Source organism: Alexandromys fortis, unplaced genomic scaffold (assembly GCF_014885135.2).
Source record: "Alexandromys fortis isolate MF-2015 unplaced genomic scaffold, M_Fortis_MF-2015_v1.1 scaffold_39, whole genome shotgun sequence".
NCBI classification, from domain to species: domain Eukaryota; kingdom Metazoa; phylum Chordata; class Mammalia; order Rodentia; family Cricetidae; genus Alexandromys; species Alexandromys fortis.
This window is the reverse complement of record NW_026067918.1, coordinates 12,667,926-12,683,979: the sequence shown is the minus strand read 5'-3', so window position 1 is coordinate 12,683,979 and position 16,054 is coordinate 12,667,926. Positions and strand designations below refer to the sequence as shown.

Here is a 16,054-nt window from a genome sequence, read left to right as displayed (position 1 = left end):
CCTCCTGCCTCAGTCAGAGTTTGCCCTGGCAGGACGGCCCAGAAAGCCGGCATTTTTAAACAGCACAGCTTTTTTCCTGCTACGGCTGAAAACTGAAAAGCATGCGTTCAGCTTTTCGTCAACACCATTTAAGTGTTTCGTGGCAGGACCTCTTAATGAGCTGCAGGGTTTTGCAGCTGAAGCTGAGTCAGGAAGCCTCTCTTAGATGAGAGCGCTTGCTTGCCTCTAGCAAGCAGAGTAGACCCGAGAAATTTGTTGCTACCAAGAAAACATGCTTCACTTCATTCTTTCCCAAGCTTTCTCAGGCTTTTTGTGGATTCAGTTAGCCCCACGTTGGGCAGTGATGATCTGCAGGACACAAGAAGCGAGTTCAGTTCAGCATGGCTGAGCAGCTGGTGTTGGTTCAAACTCCTAGAGTCTGACCCCAAGTAGTTTATTTTAGCCATATTTTTTGTTGTTTGTTTTTTCCAGTTTTTTTCTTTTCTTTTTTTTTTTTAAAGATTTATTTATTATGTATACAGTATTCTGCCTACATGTATCCCTGCAGGCCAGAAAAGGACACCATATCTCCTTACAGATGGTTGTGAGCACATGTGGTTCCTGGGAATTGAACTCAGGACCTTTGGAACAGCAGGCAAAGCTCTTAACCACTGAGCCATCTCTCCAGCCCTGTTTTTTCCAGTTTTTCAAGACAGGGTTTCAGCAGGGCGGTGGTGGCGCACGCCTTTAATCCCAGCACTTGGGAGGCAGGGGCAGGCGGATCTCTGTGAGTTCGAGGCCAGCCTGGTCTACAGAGCGAGTGCCAGGACAGGCTCCAAAGCTACAGAGAGACCCTGTCTCAAAAAATTAAAAAAAGAAAAAAGAAAAAAGACAGGGTTTCTTTGTGTAACATCCCTGGCTGTCCTGGAACTCGCTCTGTAGACCAAGCTGGCCTTAAACTCGCAGAGATCCACCTGTCTCTGCCTCCTGAGTGCTGAGACTAAAGGTGTGAGCCACCACCACCTGACTTATATTAGGCATATTTAAGCATGGCACAGTTTAGTGAAAATTGTCCTGGTGATAATTAAACCATCCATGTGCACAGTAAAGCTGAAAACATGAGCACATTGTAAAGTACACGCGACATCGTCCATGAAGATGGGTTCTATAGATCGACAAGCTCGTGATAAGGGTCTGGGGGACAATCTGGTGTGGTCTCAACCACACAGGTAGCGCAGAGGTCACCAGGCCATTAACCACATCTGCTCCCAGGCTTCTGGGTGGATGACAGGTTATGCCTCCCTTCCTTTGAAGGAACAACCCTGAGTGGTTAACATTCTTGGTTCCCCCAGTGCCTATCTGTGAGCACAAGGACCTCCATGTCGCCCATAACTCACCTTTTTTATTTTTAAAGAGAAAATGGTGGCTGTAATAGAGGCAGGCTTGTGCCTGCATGGTCATCTAACAAATACAGGCAAACATAACCAAATTACAGGACCCGCTAATAGAGGACCAAGCAAAGGAGAAAGCCATTGTAACCGCTATGGCCATTGGAAAGTCACTTGTGAGTTTGTTTGTCTCCTTATGCTGAACATTAATTTGGCCATCCAGAGTACGAGGGAAATCTGACACACCAAAGCAATACATACCAGGAAATTGTTGACCGCTTGAGCAACAGATGATCTACCGGGCTCTGTTTTGTAAAAATGTGGTTCCCAATTCTCTCATCTCTTGACTAATTCTGCTAATGTTTTTGCTGGAAGATCCGCCTGCCCCTGCCTTCCAAGTGCTGGGATTAAAGGTGTGTGCCACCACTGCCTGGCTCCAATTCTCTCATCTCTTGACTAACTTCTGCTAATGTTTTTGCTGGAATAGTAGGGGTTAATTAGTATTAATTAGTTCTAATCACCCAGGCCATGTTTTCAGCCTTTCATTGTATTCCAGTACTCACTCCTGGGACTGGTAATAAAAACAAGATGAAAAACAGTGCTTAGCATGGCGGCTTAGCATGGCAAGGCAACAGCATACTGTGTTGGGGGAGGGGCTGCTTGTTTGCGTCCGGCTGCTCGGCTAGCTTAGACCAGAAATAATCATCACTGCTTGGCCCATTAGCTCTAGCTTCTTAATGGCTAACTCTTGCATCTTAATTTAACCCATCTCCATTAATCTGTGTATCACCACAAGGTCGTGGCTTACCGGCAAAGTTTCGGCATGGCATGTCTGACTCTGGCAGCTCCATGGCTTTTCTCTGACTCTGCCCATCTTCCTCCCAGCATTCAGTTCCATCTTCCCCGCCTACCTAAGCTCTGCCCTTCTATAGGTCCAAAGCAGTTTCTTTATTCATTAATGGTAGTCACAACACACAGAGGGGACTCCCACATCAATGCTGTCTCCTATTACCTATTATAAAAAGGTAATAAAAGGTGCAGCGGGCTGGAGAGATGGCTCAGCGGTTAAGAGCATTGCCTGCTCTTCCAAAGGTCCTGAGTTCAATTCCCAGCAACCACATGGTGGCTCACAGCCATCTGTAATGAGGTCTGGTGCCCTCTTCTGGCCTGCAGGCATACATGTAGACAGAAAGTAGAAGAAGCATTATTCTTTAGAGTTGGCATGGCTAGACGTAGCCTAGCCTGTGGGGATTTAGGTGGTATCTATACCCTTTTTTTATTTCTAAAATCCTGTTTGAGTATCGGATGGTGTTGTTCCACAATAGCTTGACCCTGTGGATTGTAAGGAATTTCAGGAACATAATATTCCATAAATTGCAAATTTCTCTACGTTGTGCTCAGATACATAGGGCCATTGTCAGCTTGTAGTTGTAATGGGGGAGGGGTTCTAGAAAGGGATGCATAGTGAGCTATTTGACAAAGCCAGGTTCCAGATGTGACACAATGACACTTTCCTGGAGCCCCCCACCCCCACCCAGGGGTCCATGTTACGCTTGGGGCCACGCTCTGCAGCTAGTCAGGGAGCGGGGGAGGAGTCAGGGTTAGGAGCAGCACCGTGCCTGTTTACAGCGTACTGCGTCACGTGTCTCTACATACCCGACAGCAGAGAAGGCTCCAGACGCACACACCCTGGCTCCCGACGCCAAGCTGAGGTCAGGATCACTGTATGCATGGGAGCTGGAATACTGTGTAAAATGTGCCTTATAGAGGCCAGGCCCTCGAACGCCCCCTCTAACTTCTGCCAGAGTCTGATCGTTTATGTCAGACCAACGGCAAGCACGAAACTAAAAAGCAGACAAACTTTTAAAATTCACAATGGTCATTAACATCTAAAGGTTTAAACCTAAGGCTATTTTCTTACAATCTGGGATCTTCCAAATTCAGGGCAATTTTAATTCTGAGCTCAAGAAGTATCAGGATACTTAGAAGTACCCGAGAAAGAATCACGGAAAATCCCGAAGGAGAAAACAGTTGTGCATACCAGCCAAATGAAACAAAATCGTGAACTTTACCAAAGTATAATAGCTCCGTGGAAGAAGAACGTGCGGAAGGTTCTAGTTTACTACAGTTCGCAGGCAGTCTGATGTAATGGATTCTCAGGCCATACCATAACTAAGTTTAGGTGAAAACTTCAGAATCAGAAAAACCCAGTTTTAGGGCAGGACTCATTGCAGAGATGCCGAACCTTTCTTCCGTTTCTATCTGCAAGCTACTCACGTCCCACTCGTTCCTACTTCCGTTTGCTGGACTCCGTTCTCGAGGGCCTCACCCCAAATGTTTCCACCCCCCCCACTCCACCCCTCCACATCCACAGCCCTCTGCAGCGTCCCATTCTCCATGCCTCTCTGTCCTTCGTGTGCTCATTCATACGTGAAGTCAGTTCATGTGGAGCCTCGCGAGGTCTTCCTTCAGGGTAACCCCTCATGGGTGAGGATATGCACACTGGGGCTCCGAAGCTACCCATCATGACTGGAAGATTCTGCCCTCCTCAGTCCACCCAAATAAGCTGCCACCTGAATTTAAACAGACAGAGGAATTTGGTTTTTGAAGACCCATTTCTGCCTCTCAGATGGGAAGAAGCGGAGCTGGCAGAACAGGGCCTCCCTGGGAGCTTGGAGGACTCTGAGCTCTGCCCTGCCGAGGCCTGCCAAGACGGTATGCAGGGATATTTTCTTTTCTGATCTTCCTGAGAGGGCCCAGTCAAGTAATGCATTACTGTAGTCTATCTTGCAAAATAATTGACAGGGATTTGACACCCCCTCTTTTTTTTTCTGATACAGAGTTTCTCTGTGTAGCTTTAGTTGTCCTGCTCTGTAGACCAGGCTGAACTCCAACTCACAGAGAGCCACCTGCCTCTGCCTCCCCAGTGCTGGGATTAAAGGCGTGCGCCACCACACCTGACTGATTTTATCCCCCGTTTCAAGGGCTGTTTTTGCATCAGTGCCCACGTGTTTCCGGTTTCAACACAAGGACTGAATTCACAGTCACTTCTGTACAGAGCCGCGGAACCTTGACTCTGAGCGTCTCCTCCTTGGGGTCTTTTTTTTTTTTTTTAAAGATTTATTTATTGGTTATATACAGCATGTTTTCCTGCACACCAGAAGAGGGCATCAGATCTCATTACAGAGGGTTGTGAGCCACCATGTGGTTGCTGGGAATTGAACTCAGGACCTCTGGAAAAGCAGCCAGTGCCCTTAACTACTGAGCCATCTCTCCAGCCCCTCCTCCTTTGGGTCTTAACAAGCACCTAAGTAATTGTATAAAATGCTTCACTTCAAGGATTGAGAAGGAGCCATGCTATCTGACTCTCACTGTCCCCGACTGCTTGGGTGAGAGACTGAACTCCTACCCCCTGCTTTTATTTAGAGACAAATTCTCCTACCTTCTCTGAGAGCTGAGCCCCACACTGGGTGCCAGCTGCGGGGTTGTGCATTCCTTTCTTTGAAGGAACGTTCTGGTCCCCCAGTGCTTATCTAGTATAGTATAAGGGCCTCCGTGCCACCCACGCAGGCCCACCAAGTGCTTCTTAACAACCAGCACATCGCCACACCCCTCTGTGGCCCTGACCTGCTGGAGGTCAGAAGGGACCCACAGAAAGGCCAGTGGCCCTGATGCGGGGCCAGGGCAAGGTTGCAATGGAAGTTGAGCTTAACCTCTTCCAAGGCTGCTTCTACCTGGCATATGCCCACGCAACCCAGGGAGTGAGCAGGGGCGAGCTGAGACACCAGATGTGCTTTTGAAGACCAGGAGACCAGCCCCAGGCCTTGGGGCCATCGGTGGGCCCATGAGTGCGGTGGGTGTGGGAGGGAAGCGTGCTGATACCATAGCGGCATCAGATGGAGAGAGGAGAGACGGCTCACCATGGCAACGGCATGGTCCGCAGAAGGAACACAGCACACTCACTCGTGTGTCCCCCCTGTTGTGGATTCTACACATGTGAGCGAGCACACAGTGCCGTTTGCGTGGTGTGGGGGTAGTTCGCACACATACATACAGGGCCACACGTATGCAAGGCACACACATGTTCAAGGCAGACACACGCAGGAATGCCCAGAAACCCTGCATGTCAAGGCCACAGGAAGATCATTGATTCAGGATGTGGAACTGGTCTCTTGAGAGTAGCTGCCTTTTGTGCATTTTTAGCTCCTGTTTACCCGTCCATGTCGTTACCACACTCTGCTTTGGTGGCTGCCCCGTCCCCTTGTTCCTTAGCCCTGCCTGGCCTCTCCTCCAGTTCACAAGGACTCTCTCATCTCTGGGTGTAAAGTGGGAAGTACTCACGGGCTCCCAAGTAGAAGTTCTAGCCTGTGTTTGTAGGCCTCTTGGCCCTCAGGTTCACTCTTCCTCCAGGCAGCCCTCCCAGATGCCTTGTTAATCCGCCGAAATCTGCCAAAATCCCTGGCAGAAGCAGAGAGCCCTCCCCTTTGCTGAGCTGTGCTTCTCCCAAGTGCTAAGGGTTTAGTGAGAACCCATGGATAGAGAAGGTCTCTGGGGACAGAGGGTGACTCAGAGTCCGTGTGGCAAGGAAGGGCAGGCCCGGGAGGCAGAGCTGTTCCCAAGCATATTCCTTCCCGTCCAATGGACACACTGGGCTGGCCCCAGAAGCCAGCTGTAGTCACCACAGCTGGTGCCGCCCCTGCCGTAGTCTGCTAAGGAGCCCCAGTTTGGGAGCCCAACAGTGAGGGGTTGGGGGGTTGTGTTCTGCTGTCCTAACACCTCGGTTTCCCCATCTGAATGTAGTGGTTTATTGGCATCAGGGGTAAAGAAGGCTCCTCCAGTTGGAACCAGCACCACGGGACTTGGGGGACAAGCAGAGGTTTGAATACGGGGCGCTCTACTGCCCTGCCAAAGCAGGGACAGTCTCAGTGCTAGCAGGCTCCCTGCACCTTCGAGAACCAGCTCCTTGATCTCCTTGCCTGCCTGGGCCCTTGGTGTCCTTCAGCCCCAAGGAGGGCCTAGTGGTGGAGCAGGTCCAGCAGGTAGAGACATGAGTGCAGATCTTATTTTTTTTTAAATAAAATTTCTGTGTGTGCAGATGTTTTTGCCTGAGAGCGTGTCTGTGTACCATGTGTGTGCCTGCTGCCAGTGAAGTCCAGATGGGGCATTGGATCCCCTGGGACTGGAGTTGGGGTGGTTCTGAGCCACCATGTAGGTGGCTAGGGTATTGAACCCAGGTCCTCTGGAAGAGCAGTCAGTGCTCTTAACTGCTGAGCCATCTCTCCAGCCCCAATAGTGAGTCTTCCTATGACCTAAGACCCTGCTGTAGCAGAGTGGTGTCCATGAACTTTGGAACTGGGAGCTGAGCCCACCCTGGCCACTTCGCTAGGACAGTAGGCTCTGGCTAACAAGGCCATTCCTCCGTCCCTTAGTGTGAGGCCGTGTCCAGGTGCAGGGTCGGATCATGGGGTCATGTGCTGAGCTGAAAAGAGGCCTGTGTTCTACTTCCTTGCAGACGGTGCCCCGCTCAGTGAGCTGTCCTGGTCTTCGTCCCTTGCAGTGGTTGCTGTGTCCTTCTCGGGGCTCTTCACTGTCATCGTCCTCATGCTGGCCTGCCTGTGCTGTAAGAAGGGCGGCATTGGGTTCAAGGTGAGGAGGGTGCAGGACCCACCGAACCTCTCGTCTGGTATCCCACAGCCCCTCTTCTGGGGGCTCCTGGGACCCTATCCCCTGCCCTCCATTTAGGGACCCCCCCCTTTGTAGACATGGCCTTACACTGTCCCATTCCAGCATTCAGGCCTGTCTGTGTCCAGGGAGGCTGAAATGACCATAAGGAGCCTTTAAGGGCTCTCAAGAGTGTTCTCTCTGGGGCTGGAGAGATGGCTCAGTGGTTAAGAGCACTGACTGATCTTAAGGAGGTCCTGAGTTCAATTCCCAGCAACCACATGGTGGCTCACAACCATCTGCAATGAGGTCTGGTGCCCTCTTCTGGCCTGCAGGCATAGACACAGACAGAATATTGTATACATAATAAATAAATAAAAGAGTGCTCTCTCTGGCAGCGAGGAGGCCCTCAGTGAGTCACAGGGAAAGCAAAGCCACACAGACCCCCTTCCCCAGCACCCAGACCATCATCTGGGAGCTCCCTAACTTGGGCATCTTTTGCTCAGAGGGCATCCATCAGGATCCAGAGACAAGGGCACCTGTTTGTAGCTCCAGGCGCCGCCCCTGTCTGTGGCATGTCACCTGAAGGCCTCCCCAGGACTAGACTCCTCAACTAGACGCCACAGCTGAGGCCTCCACTCCAGCGACAGAGGCCCAGGGGCATCCCTCATCTGTCCAGCTCTGTGGCCACTCCTGTCACCCTGTGGCTCTCCACAAGGAAGACAGGACAGAAAGCACAGAGCTGACCCCCAGAGTAGGTGCCACCCCGGCCTGTGAGGGCTACAGCCTTGCCTGTCAGCACACAGAGGCCTGGCCAGAGCCCTTGGCATTCCCGCACCCACGCTGGGCAGGTCAGGAGGTGGGGTTTCCACACTGCAGAGGTCAAGGCAGAAGTAGGGCTTGTGTATTGGGGGACACCTCCTACTGGGTACCCTGCACTAAATGCTGTTACCCCAGCCAAGCAGGGGAGTTGAGTACTTGAATGGCAGCGTTGTGGTTCCCAGAGGCTGCAGGTCTGCACTGCCCTGGTGCCCCCTACCCCAGGGGACAGTCTCCTGACCACAGGCTGGACAATCAAGGAGAATTGCCTTCCTAGAGGACCTTGTGGGGGTGGGGATGGGAACACAGGGAGCGGCTTTGGCGGCCATTGTGTAGTAAGCCCCTCCTGGGGCACTGAGAACAAGGCCCCACACAAGGGCTAGCGGCAGCCCCTCCTACCCATGCCCTTCTCACCTCCTTGGGAACATGGTGCCCAGAACATTCCAGCACCAGTGCAGAATCACTGTCTCCTGCGTCCACAGCGGGCTCCCTGCCGGAGGTGTTCTGGGCAGGGGCTGGCAGCCCCCATGCTCACTCTGTGTTACCTGATCGCCCGCTGTGCTGGGGGAGCCCGGCTGGCTTGGCTGGATCTCCGGCAAGGGAAGGTAATGGCTGGAGCCAGAACAAACGCTGAGGGGCAAATGGTCATCTCAGGCTTGGGTGTGTGGGACCAGAGGAAATTCTAAGGAGGTCTTCTAGGCTCTGGGGAGGGAGAGCTGCCACCAGAAACATAGCAAGAGAAATGACCTAGAAAAAGAAGAGGTCCCCAGGGTATGTTTGACTGCCTGTCCACAGGATGTGACCTGGAGTGGGTAACAGGCTCCAGTCAGTGCCCGGCCCTCAACCCTCAGATCCTCGGTTCCCCACCTGGGCGGGGGGTGCGGCCGGAAGACTTGCCCAGTGCCGGGGACAGGCTGGCCTTGTTCAGCTCTGTCCCTGTTTTGGTTTTTGTTTTGTTTGTTTGCGGTTCTCGGCAAGTGTTCTGCTATTAATCCTGTCCTTGCTTGAAACTAGGCTGCGGCCCATCCTAGACTAACCCTGTTTGGACCATGCTCCAGATGCAGTGGGGGTGGGGGTAGGGTGATCTCTGCTCTTCAGAATAGCAGCCTGTCCTAAGAGTGGCCTCTGGGGTACCCAACAGCAGGCTTTTAGGGGATCTGGGGCACTGGTGGTGGTAAGGGTGGTACAGTGGGGTGAGGGTACACCCCTGCCTAGAGGCAGGTAGTAGAGACAGGGATGGTGAACGTGTCCCTGGGTCCCTTGCTCCCTGTAACAGCTAGGGATGGGAGCATTAGTTACTTGTCCCAGGGATGAGCAAAGGAGCCCCTGGCTCTGGATCTGCTCCAAGCCCAGTGGGGACCACTGATGGGACCCAGGAAGGGTTGCACTGCTTCTGTGCCTTGAACCCTGGCTCTAGCCCTTCCCCCCGCCCAGGCAGGACTCAGCCTGGGTCCACAGCCCCACCTGGGTTGGTGTCCCAGAAGAATCGGGGTCTATGAATGGGTGTGCAGAGGCCGTCAGACAGAAGCACCCGGCCTAGCTCTGTGTTAGTCCTGTCGAGCTCCCAGAAATGAGCCTTTTACGCCCTGTCCCGCCACCCCTGACCCGCTGTGGCGCCTGATCGCCCCCCTGTGCTGGTCCAACCTGCAGGAGTTTGAGAATGCTGAGGGGGACGAGTATGTGGCCGACTTCTCGGAGCAGGGCTCCCCGGCCGCAGCTGCGCAGAACGGCCCGGATGTGTATGTCCTGCCCCTCACGGAGGTCTCCTTGCCCATGGCCAAGCAGCCGGGTCGCTCAGGTAAGTGGACCTGTCTCCCTCCCCCCATTGTGTCTTGGAGTCCACAGGCTGTGGAAGCCTGAGAACTCGGTTCTGGCAGTGGATACGGTGGGGGATGGGGACACAAGGGGCGTATGTGGTCGAGGCCTCCTTGGCTGCATCTCAGGCTGGCTGTGTTAGATCCAGATCCCCTTCTGGATCTGGTGGTCAGCTGTCAGCAGGCTTGAGAGTAACCTTGCACCTGTCATATCTCACCCAAGGGACCGCTATACGAGGGGACAGTAACTGGGGGCAGGTGGCCCAGCACTCTGGTTCTGGGATTATTTGCTTTTCTCTGCTGTTTCCCGGATATTTGCCCTAGACTCCTGCTCCCTCATGCCCAACCCTAGAGGGACATAGCCTCATTGTGCCTGCTGGATGGGGACTGCCCACACAGCAAAGGGTACATGAGCAACAGGAGGGGTCTGGTCCCACCTAGAGGGCTAGTGTAGGCATGGCCCCATCCTATGGCCTCTTTGCCCTCTGCCTGCCTCTCCCATTTGCCTTCCTCCCAGAGTCTCTCCCCCTAGGCTGGCCCCTCCCTCCTCCAAGCTCTAGAGGTGACAGGTAAATGGGGTTCTAGAACCCCAGTTCTGCCCTGGTCAAGGCGTGGTCCCTTGGGACTATGGCTACCTCTACAGCAGTCAGCTCTCGGGCCTTTCGAGCCTGGAAGTTTCAGCCAAGGGCTGTCCCTTGCTGCCCATCTGGTGGCTCTAGGGATACTGAGATGGGAGCCGGGTGGTGGTGACGCACGCCTTTAATCCCAGCACTTGAGAGGCAGAGGCAGGCGGATCTCTGTGAGTTTGAGACCAGCCTGGTCTACAGAGCTAGTTCCAGGACAGGCTCCAAAACCACAGAGAAACCCTGTCTCGAAAACAAACAAACAAGCAGAAAAAAAAAAAAAAGCAGAGAGTGCTGCTGGCCCCCAAGGTCTCATTATTGTGTGTGACAAGTGGGTCACTCTCCCCACCTCCGCCCTGGGCCAGTCCCCCAGATTCTTTCCATCAGGGGCCCAGCCTCCATTAAGGGCTAGGGAGCCAACGGAGACTTAGACCCTCCGGCCACCACCCTGGCCCAACGCTGCATGCTCAGTGTCCCATCCCATTGAGTCTCACGGGGGAGAGCTCAAAAGTCAGACAAAATGCAGCATGGAGGGCCTGAACACATTTACCTGCTGATTCGGAGGCCTGCAGCCATCCCTAGCATCTCCTAAGAGGCAGGCAGGCTTGGCCACACTGGGGCCTGGACCTTCCCAAAGGCCTTGGCGTTGCCTAACTCTAGACGCTGCTAGGAGTGAGTGGGGAGCCATGGGCTGGCGTGAAGTATTGCCACCCCTGGACTGGGCCTGGAGAGACCCCACAGATCCTAGCTGGCCCCACTCCTGGGAGAGAGAGGACAGGGGTGGACAGGGGCCCAGGAGAGGTCATGCTTTCTCCATTGTTCAGCTTTGTGGTTTGGAGGGGGGCATCTTCTCTCAAGTTGGGAGAAGGTTAGAGTTAGGATGGGTGAAGCCGCCTGAGCCTTCACCCCTGCCTCTATCTCCTAACTTGCAAACATTCTTTCGCCCCCGTGGTTGTCCTGGTATCCATTGTCCGGACCCTGAACCTGCCCTGGGATAACCAAGGTCCTAGAGAGCCCCAGGGTGGAAGGCAGGCATCCGGACAGACTGGGGTCAGTGCGCTAGTCCCAGGACACAGGGCCCAGTGAGACTCTCCCATGAACTGGGCATGAAGCCGACATTCCCTGAGGAATGTCCCTGAGGGCTGCCCCCTTCCCTTGGGTCCTCCCAACAGCTCCAATGCTGGCCTACTGGGCTATCGGCGTGGGAGCAGAATTCAGGGAATCTGAGGGGGCATGAGTGGGTACAATGAGCCCTGGCCCTTTCCTTGCTGCCCACACTGACCCTTCTTCTCCACTGACTTCACTCAGCCTGGCCTGCAGGGAGAATGGGCCCAGTGTGTCCCGTACAGGGCTGTGCCAAGCAGCCCCCAACAAAGGCGCTTTTGGTGTGGCTGGTGTTTGGATGCCAGCCTGTGGCAGGGGTGGGGGGTGGACCACTCTGGTGTCCTCCTGGACACCAGTGGCCTCAGTACCAGCTTCTCGCCTCACCCAAAACTGCCTTCCAGGCCCTGCCGTCTGGGCTTGACTTATCCCGGTGGCTCTGAGTACCCTTCCCAGAGCTTGGTCAGAAGTATGCCTGGATGTGGATTGAGATCTATGACTCTGCTCATAGCGATCACTGCAGAGCCCGAGAGACACCGGCCCTCCATGGCAGCCTGCAAATGCGGCCTCCAAGTTAGCGGAGCCTCCCTAACTGGGGACTTGGGGTAGTTCCTGGGGCTCCGGACAGCCGGGTAAGGAGAGGTAGCGGTGGCTAAGTAGTAGTTCCTGAGTCTCCCGTTCTAATACAGTGCAACTCCTCAAGTCCACGGACCTGGGCCGCCACAGCCTCCTGTACCTGAAGGAGATTGGCCAGGGCTGGTTTGGGAAGGTAAGTGTAGCTCAGGGTGGTGGGAACAGCATGGTGTGGGCTTGCTTCTCCTGGGAGTCCCCTGGGGAGGGGCTATTTCTCACACATACCCCTGACTGGACTGTGCACCCGAGTACTCCTTCCTCACTGTGAACCCCAAAGAGTGGGAAAAGTGGGAGACTTGAGGTGGACCTGGGCTGAGCGTCCCAGCCAGAGTTTTTGGGGGAACCCTGGCTGCATCCGAGGCACTAGGAGCCAAATGGCCTTTCCTATGGAGACCAAAAGGGGCCCTGGTGATGCCGGTCCCATCCGGCAGGTGTTCTTGGGGGAGGTCCACTCGGGTGTCAGCGGCACGCAGGTGGTGGTGAAGGAGCTGAAGGCCAGCGCCAGCGTGCAGGAGCAGATGCAGTTCCTGGAGGAGGCACAGCCCTACAGGTGGGTGGGCGTTGGGGACCAGCGCGGTGGGAGAACTGGGCGGTCATGGGAAGGGGAGGGCTGTGCTGGCGCCTGGCTCTTCCCCTTCCTGCCTTCCAACTCGGATGTCTGGGGCTCTTCCAGGGCCCTGCAGCACGGCAACCTGCTTCAGTGTCTGGCCCAGTGTGCTGAGGTGACCCCCTACCTGCTGGTTATGGAGTTCTGTCCGCTGGTGAGTGCCAGTCCGTGGGAGACAGCTGTCCTGAAGGGAAGTGGGAGGCCTTTTTGAGCAGGGCTCCTCTCCTGTTCTGTCAAAGTGCTCTGTCTAGTAGCTCCAGCCCTGCGCTCTCTCCGAGGAGGCCTGCTTAGCAAGGATGAGCCTCCAGCTGCAGCAGGGGCAACCCTGTCGGGGCTTGGCAGTTCAGCATGAGAGCCAGCCACTGGGCTCACACAGATCCTGGGGTAGAGCCTGAGTTCTGGGTTTTCTTCTCCTTGCCCTTGGGTCCCTTTATGTGCAGTTTTGTGCAAGCTGAGGCTGCCGTCTCCAGGCCGCTGTGGCGGAGTTGGGACATAGGCTCTGCTGAAATGGCTGTGAGTGCTCGGGATACCAGCTGATGCTCAGGCCACCAGACCCTGGTTCTCTCAGGGGTGGGTTGCCGTGTACTGGTGGCCACCAACTGCTAGCAGGTCACTGTGTGCTCTCTCGGCAGGGGGACCTCAAAGGTTACCTACGGAGCTGCCGGGTGACAGAGTCCATGGCCCCTGATCCCCTGACCTTGCAGCGCATGGCGTGTGAGGTGGCCTGTGGGGTCTTGCATCTACATCGTCACAATTACGTACACAGGTGAGGGCTAGTGAGACCACACAGACCATGGTCACCAAGCCCTGGTCCCCCAGGCCTCATGAACTGAAAAGTTCATCTACATAACATCCAATGGCCACTCTGCAAGGACTTTTATAATTCTTAAAACTGTGAAAACTAGCTGGGCATGGTGACTCACACTAATCCTAGCACTCCGGAGGCAGAGGTAGGCGGGTCTCTATGAGTTTAAGTCCAGTCTGATCGACAGACTGCGTTTCAGGACAGCCGGGGCTGAGTAGAGAAGATCCCGCCTCAAAAAAAAAAAAAAAAAAAAAAAAAAAAAAAAAAAAAAGTAACAGTGGAAAAGCCTGGAGTTTGAAACTCACTTTGTAGACAATTAAATGAAGGAATCCGTAATGTCTACTATCGCGGGCAGTCACACTTGGGCCTCACACTCAGCCCCAGCCAGTTCCCTTTACCGCGTAAAGGGAGTGGCTGGACCCGCCCTGCAGTGGGAGGGGTGGCTCTGCCCTGCCCCTGGCCAGGATGCCCAGCCTCTCATGAGCCGGGGGATACGTGCTGGAAGAAGTGGCGATGGACGAGTGGCCGACGCTGCACAGGCCGTCCTCCACAACAATATCCTGGTGCTGAGTGATGACTCAGCTGACTCCAGCATCAGTGATTTTGTTGAAGAGGGCAGCTGCCAGCCTCCTGCCCCGCCCCGCCCTTGCCCCACCTACTCCCCGGCCCCGCCCCCCGTCTCCTGCCCCGCGCCATGCCCCACCCCTGCCCCACCTCCTGTCTAGCCCCCTGCCCCGTCCAAACGCAGGGACCCAGGCCTCCCCGCCCTGCAGCTGTCCCCTGGCATAGTCCACCTAGGGTCGAGGCAGACCAGGATGGCTCCATCTTCACCCAGAGACCCTCTGCATTGCAGCAGTGTGGCCGAGGCAGGCACATCCCATACCGCTCTGTTCTCCTGTGCCCCGAACACTCACATGGCCTCCTGCCCAGCAGGTGGATAAAAGCTGGCATCCCAGGCTTGCCACCGAGTTGGAGGAAGTCCTGGTTGGCTGCTTTGTGGCCCAGCCTGTTCTAGACCGGAGTTCCAGTTCCGTGTAACAGGGCAGGCGTACACTCTAGAACATGGGCTCTGACAGTTGCAGGACCCGCTGTGACACTCTAGGCCTCGGGTTCCCTGTGAATTCTAACCTGAGGATTCGGGTGATGGTGTAGTGGGGTTGGAAGGGTGGTGGTCCTGGAAGGGCACTACAGACACACAGAACCAGGAAAAGGGTAGAAGGGGCTGAGTTCTAGTGTTGGTCAGGCAGCAACTTGCTGGGGGTCCTCGAGCCTATTCGAGCATTGTATTTTCATGTGCATTGCCACGTTCAAAGTGCCGTCCACGCAGGCCTCCCAAAATAGCCAGTGTGGGGTATGAAGTCAGAGCTTGAGCACAAGCCGGTGGCCCCTCAGACATCCCTTCCTGCCCGGAGCCAACCACACAGCTGTGGGTAAAGGACCCGCAGTGCTGAGCACCCCCAGGCCGGCGGGCTTTGCTGGCTTTGCTGACGTTGCCTCCCACCCTGCAGCGACCTGGCCCTGAGGAACTGCCTGCTAACGGCTGACCTGACGGTGAAGGTCGGCGACTATGGTTTGTCACACTGCAAATACCGGGTAAGTGAGGGCAGATGGAGCCTGCGTGCAGGGGTGGCCGCCGTGCGGAGTTAACCCCATCCCGTCCCTGTCCCTGGGCATTGCAGGAAGACTACCTCGTGACTGCCGACCAGCTGTGGGTGCCTCTGCGCTGGATTGCGCCAGAGCTGGTGGACGAGGTGCACGGCAACCTGCTGGTGGTCGACCAGACCAAGGCCAGCAATGTGTGGTGAGTGTAGGCCTGGATGCAGGGGTGGGGGGCTGAGATGCTGCCTACCCGGATGCCACCGGGGATGCTGACTTTCAGCTCCGGCCCCTGCTTCAACACTCCCCCTTCCTTCTCTGGCTAGGGACAGGCTGTCACCCAGGGAAAGCGTACTCACGTCTGCCACCATGTGGCCTTGTGAGGTCACTCAGGGACTACTAGTTCCTGGTGGGTTCCTGAGTTCCCTGCATTGGCAGAGGGACCGCCGGGGCAGTCAAGGATGTGGGGCCTTCAAGATTGGACCAACAGACACTCATCGATACCGGGGCCAAGGTGCATGTTAGGTTAGAGACCTATCATGAGATACTGTCGTAGGCCCTGTGTCCTTACAGGATACAGGGCCTTAACTGGCACCTGTGCCCCTAGAGGGGGCAGCTACGGCACAATGGGCTCCCGTCCTGGAGAGACTGACCTGAAGGCAAGTGTTCAGGGATCCTGCGCAGCTGTGCTCAGCCTGGCCTACTGTGGCTACCCTTGCAGGTCCCTGGGTGTGACCATCTGGGAGCTCTTCGAGTTGGGTGCGCAGCCGTATCCCCAGCACTCGGACCGGCAGGTGCTGGCTTACGCCGTCCGAGAGCAGCAGCTTAAGCTGCCCAAGCCCCAGATGCAGCTGAGTCTATCTGATCGCTGGTGAGGACCCCACCCCCCTGAACAGGCAGGACAGAGGGGCTACAGCTTGCGGCTGGTTGGTCCACCTCTCCATGGCTTCTGGGTCTCTGTAGCCTAAACAGGCAGGGAGATACCGCACCCCAGACCCCTTCCCGGGCTGCTAGGTCCGCCTTGGGAG

The 16,054-nt window shown here is 55.2% G+C and overlaps 1 protein-coding gene across 5 annotated transcripts in view; it reads left to right on the top strand.

Annotated features, from left to right (window-relative positions):
* Aatk (apoptosis associated tyrosine kinase) overlaps nt 1-16,054 on the top strand; it is a 41,378-nt gene that overhangs the window by 19,874 nt on the left and 5,450 nt on the right. For all 5 annotated transcript variants that reach the window (XM_050140437.1, XM_050140440.1, XM_050140439.1 and 2 more), the window contains 9 exons: nt 6,880-7,013; nt 9,498-9,645; nt 12,075-12,154; nt 12,450-12,568; nt 12,692-12,779; nt 13,258-13,391; nt 14,939-15,023; nt 15,110-15,231; nt 15,748-15,897. In XM_050140437.1, coding sequence (XP_049996394.1) covers nt 6,880-7,013; nt 9,498-9,645; nt 12,075-12,154; nt 12,450-12,568; nt 12,692-12,779; nt 13,258-13,391; nt 14,939-15,023; nt 15,110-15,231; nt 15,748-15,897 — 1,060 coding nt within the window. The remainder of the gene's footprint in view (nt 1-6,879; nt 7,014-9,497; nt 9,646-12,074; nt 12,155-12,449; nt 12,569-12,691; nt 12,780-13,257; nt 13,392-14,938; nt 15,024-15,109; nt 15,232-15,747; nt 15,898-16,054) is intronic.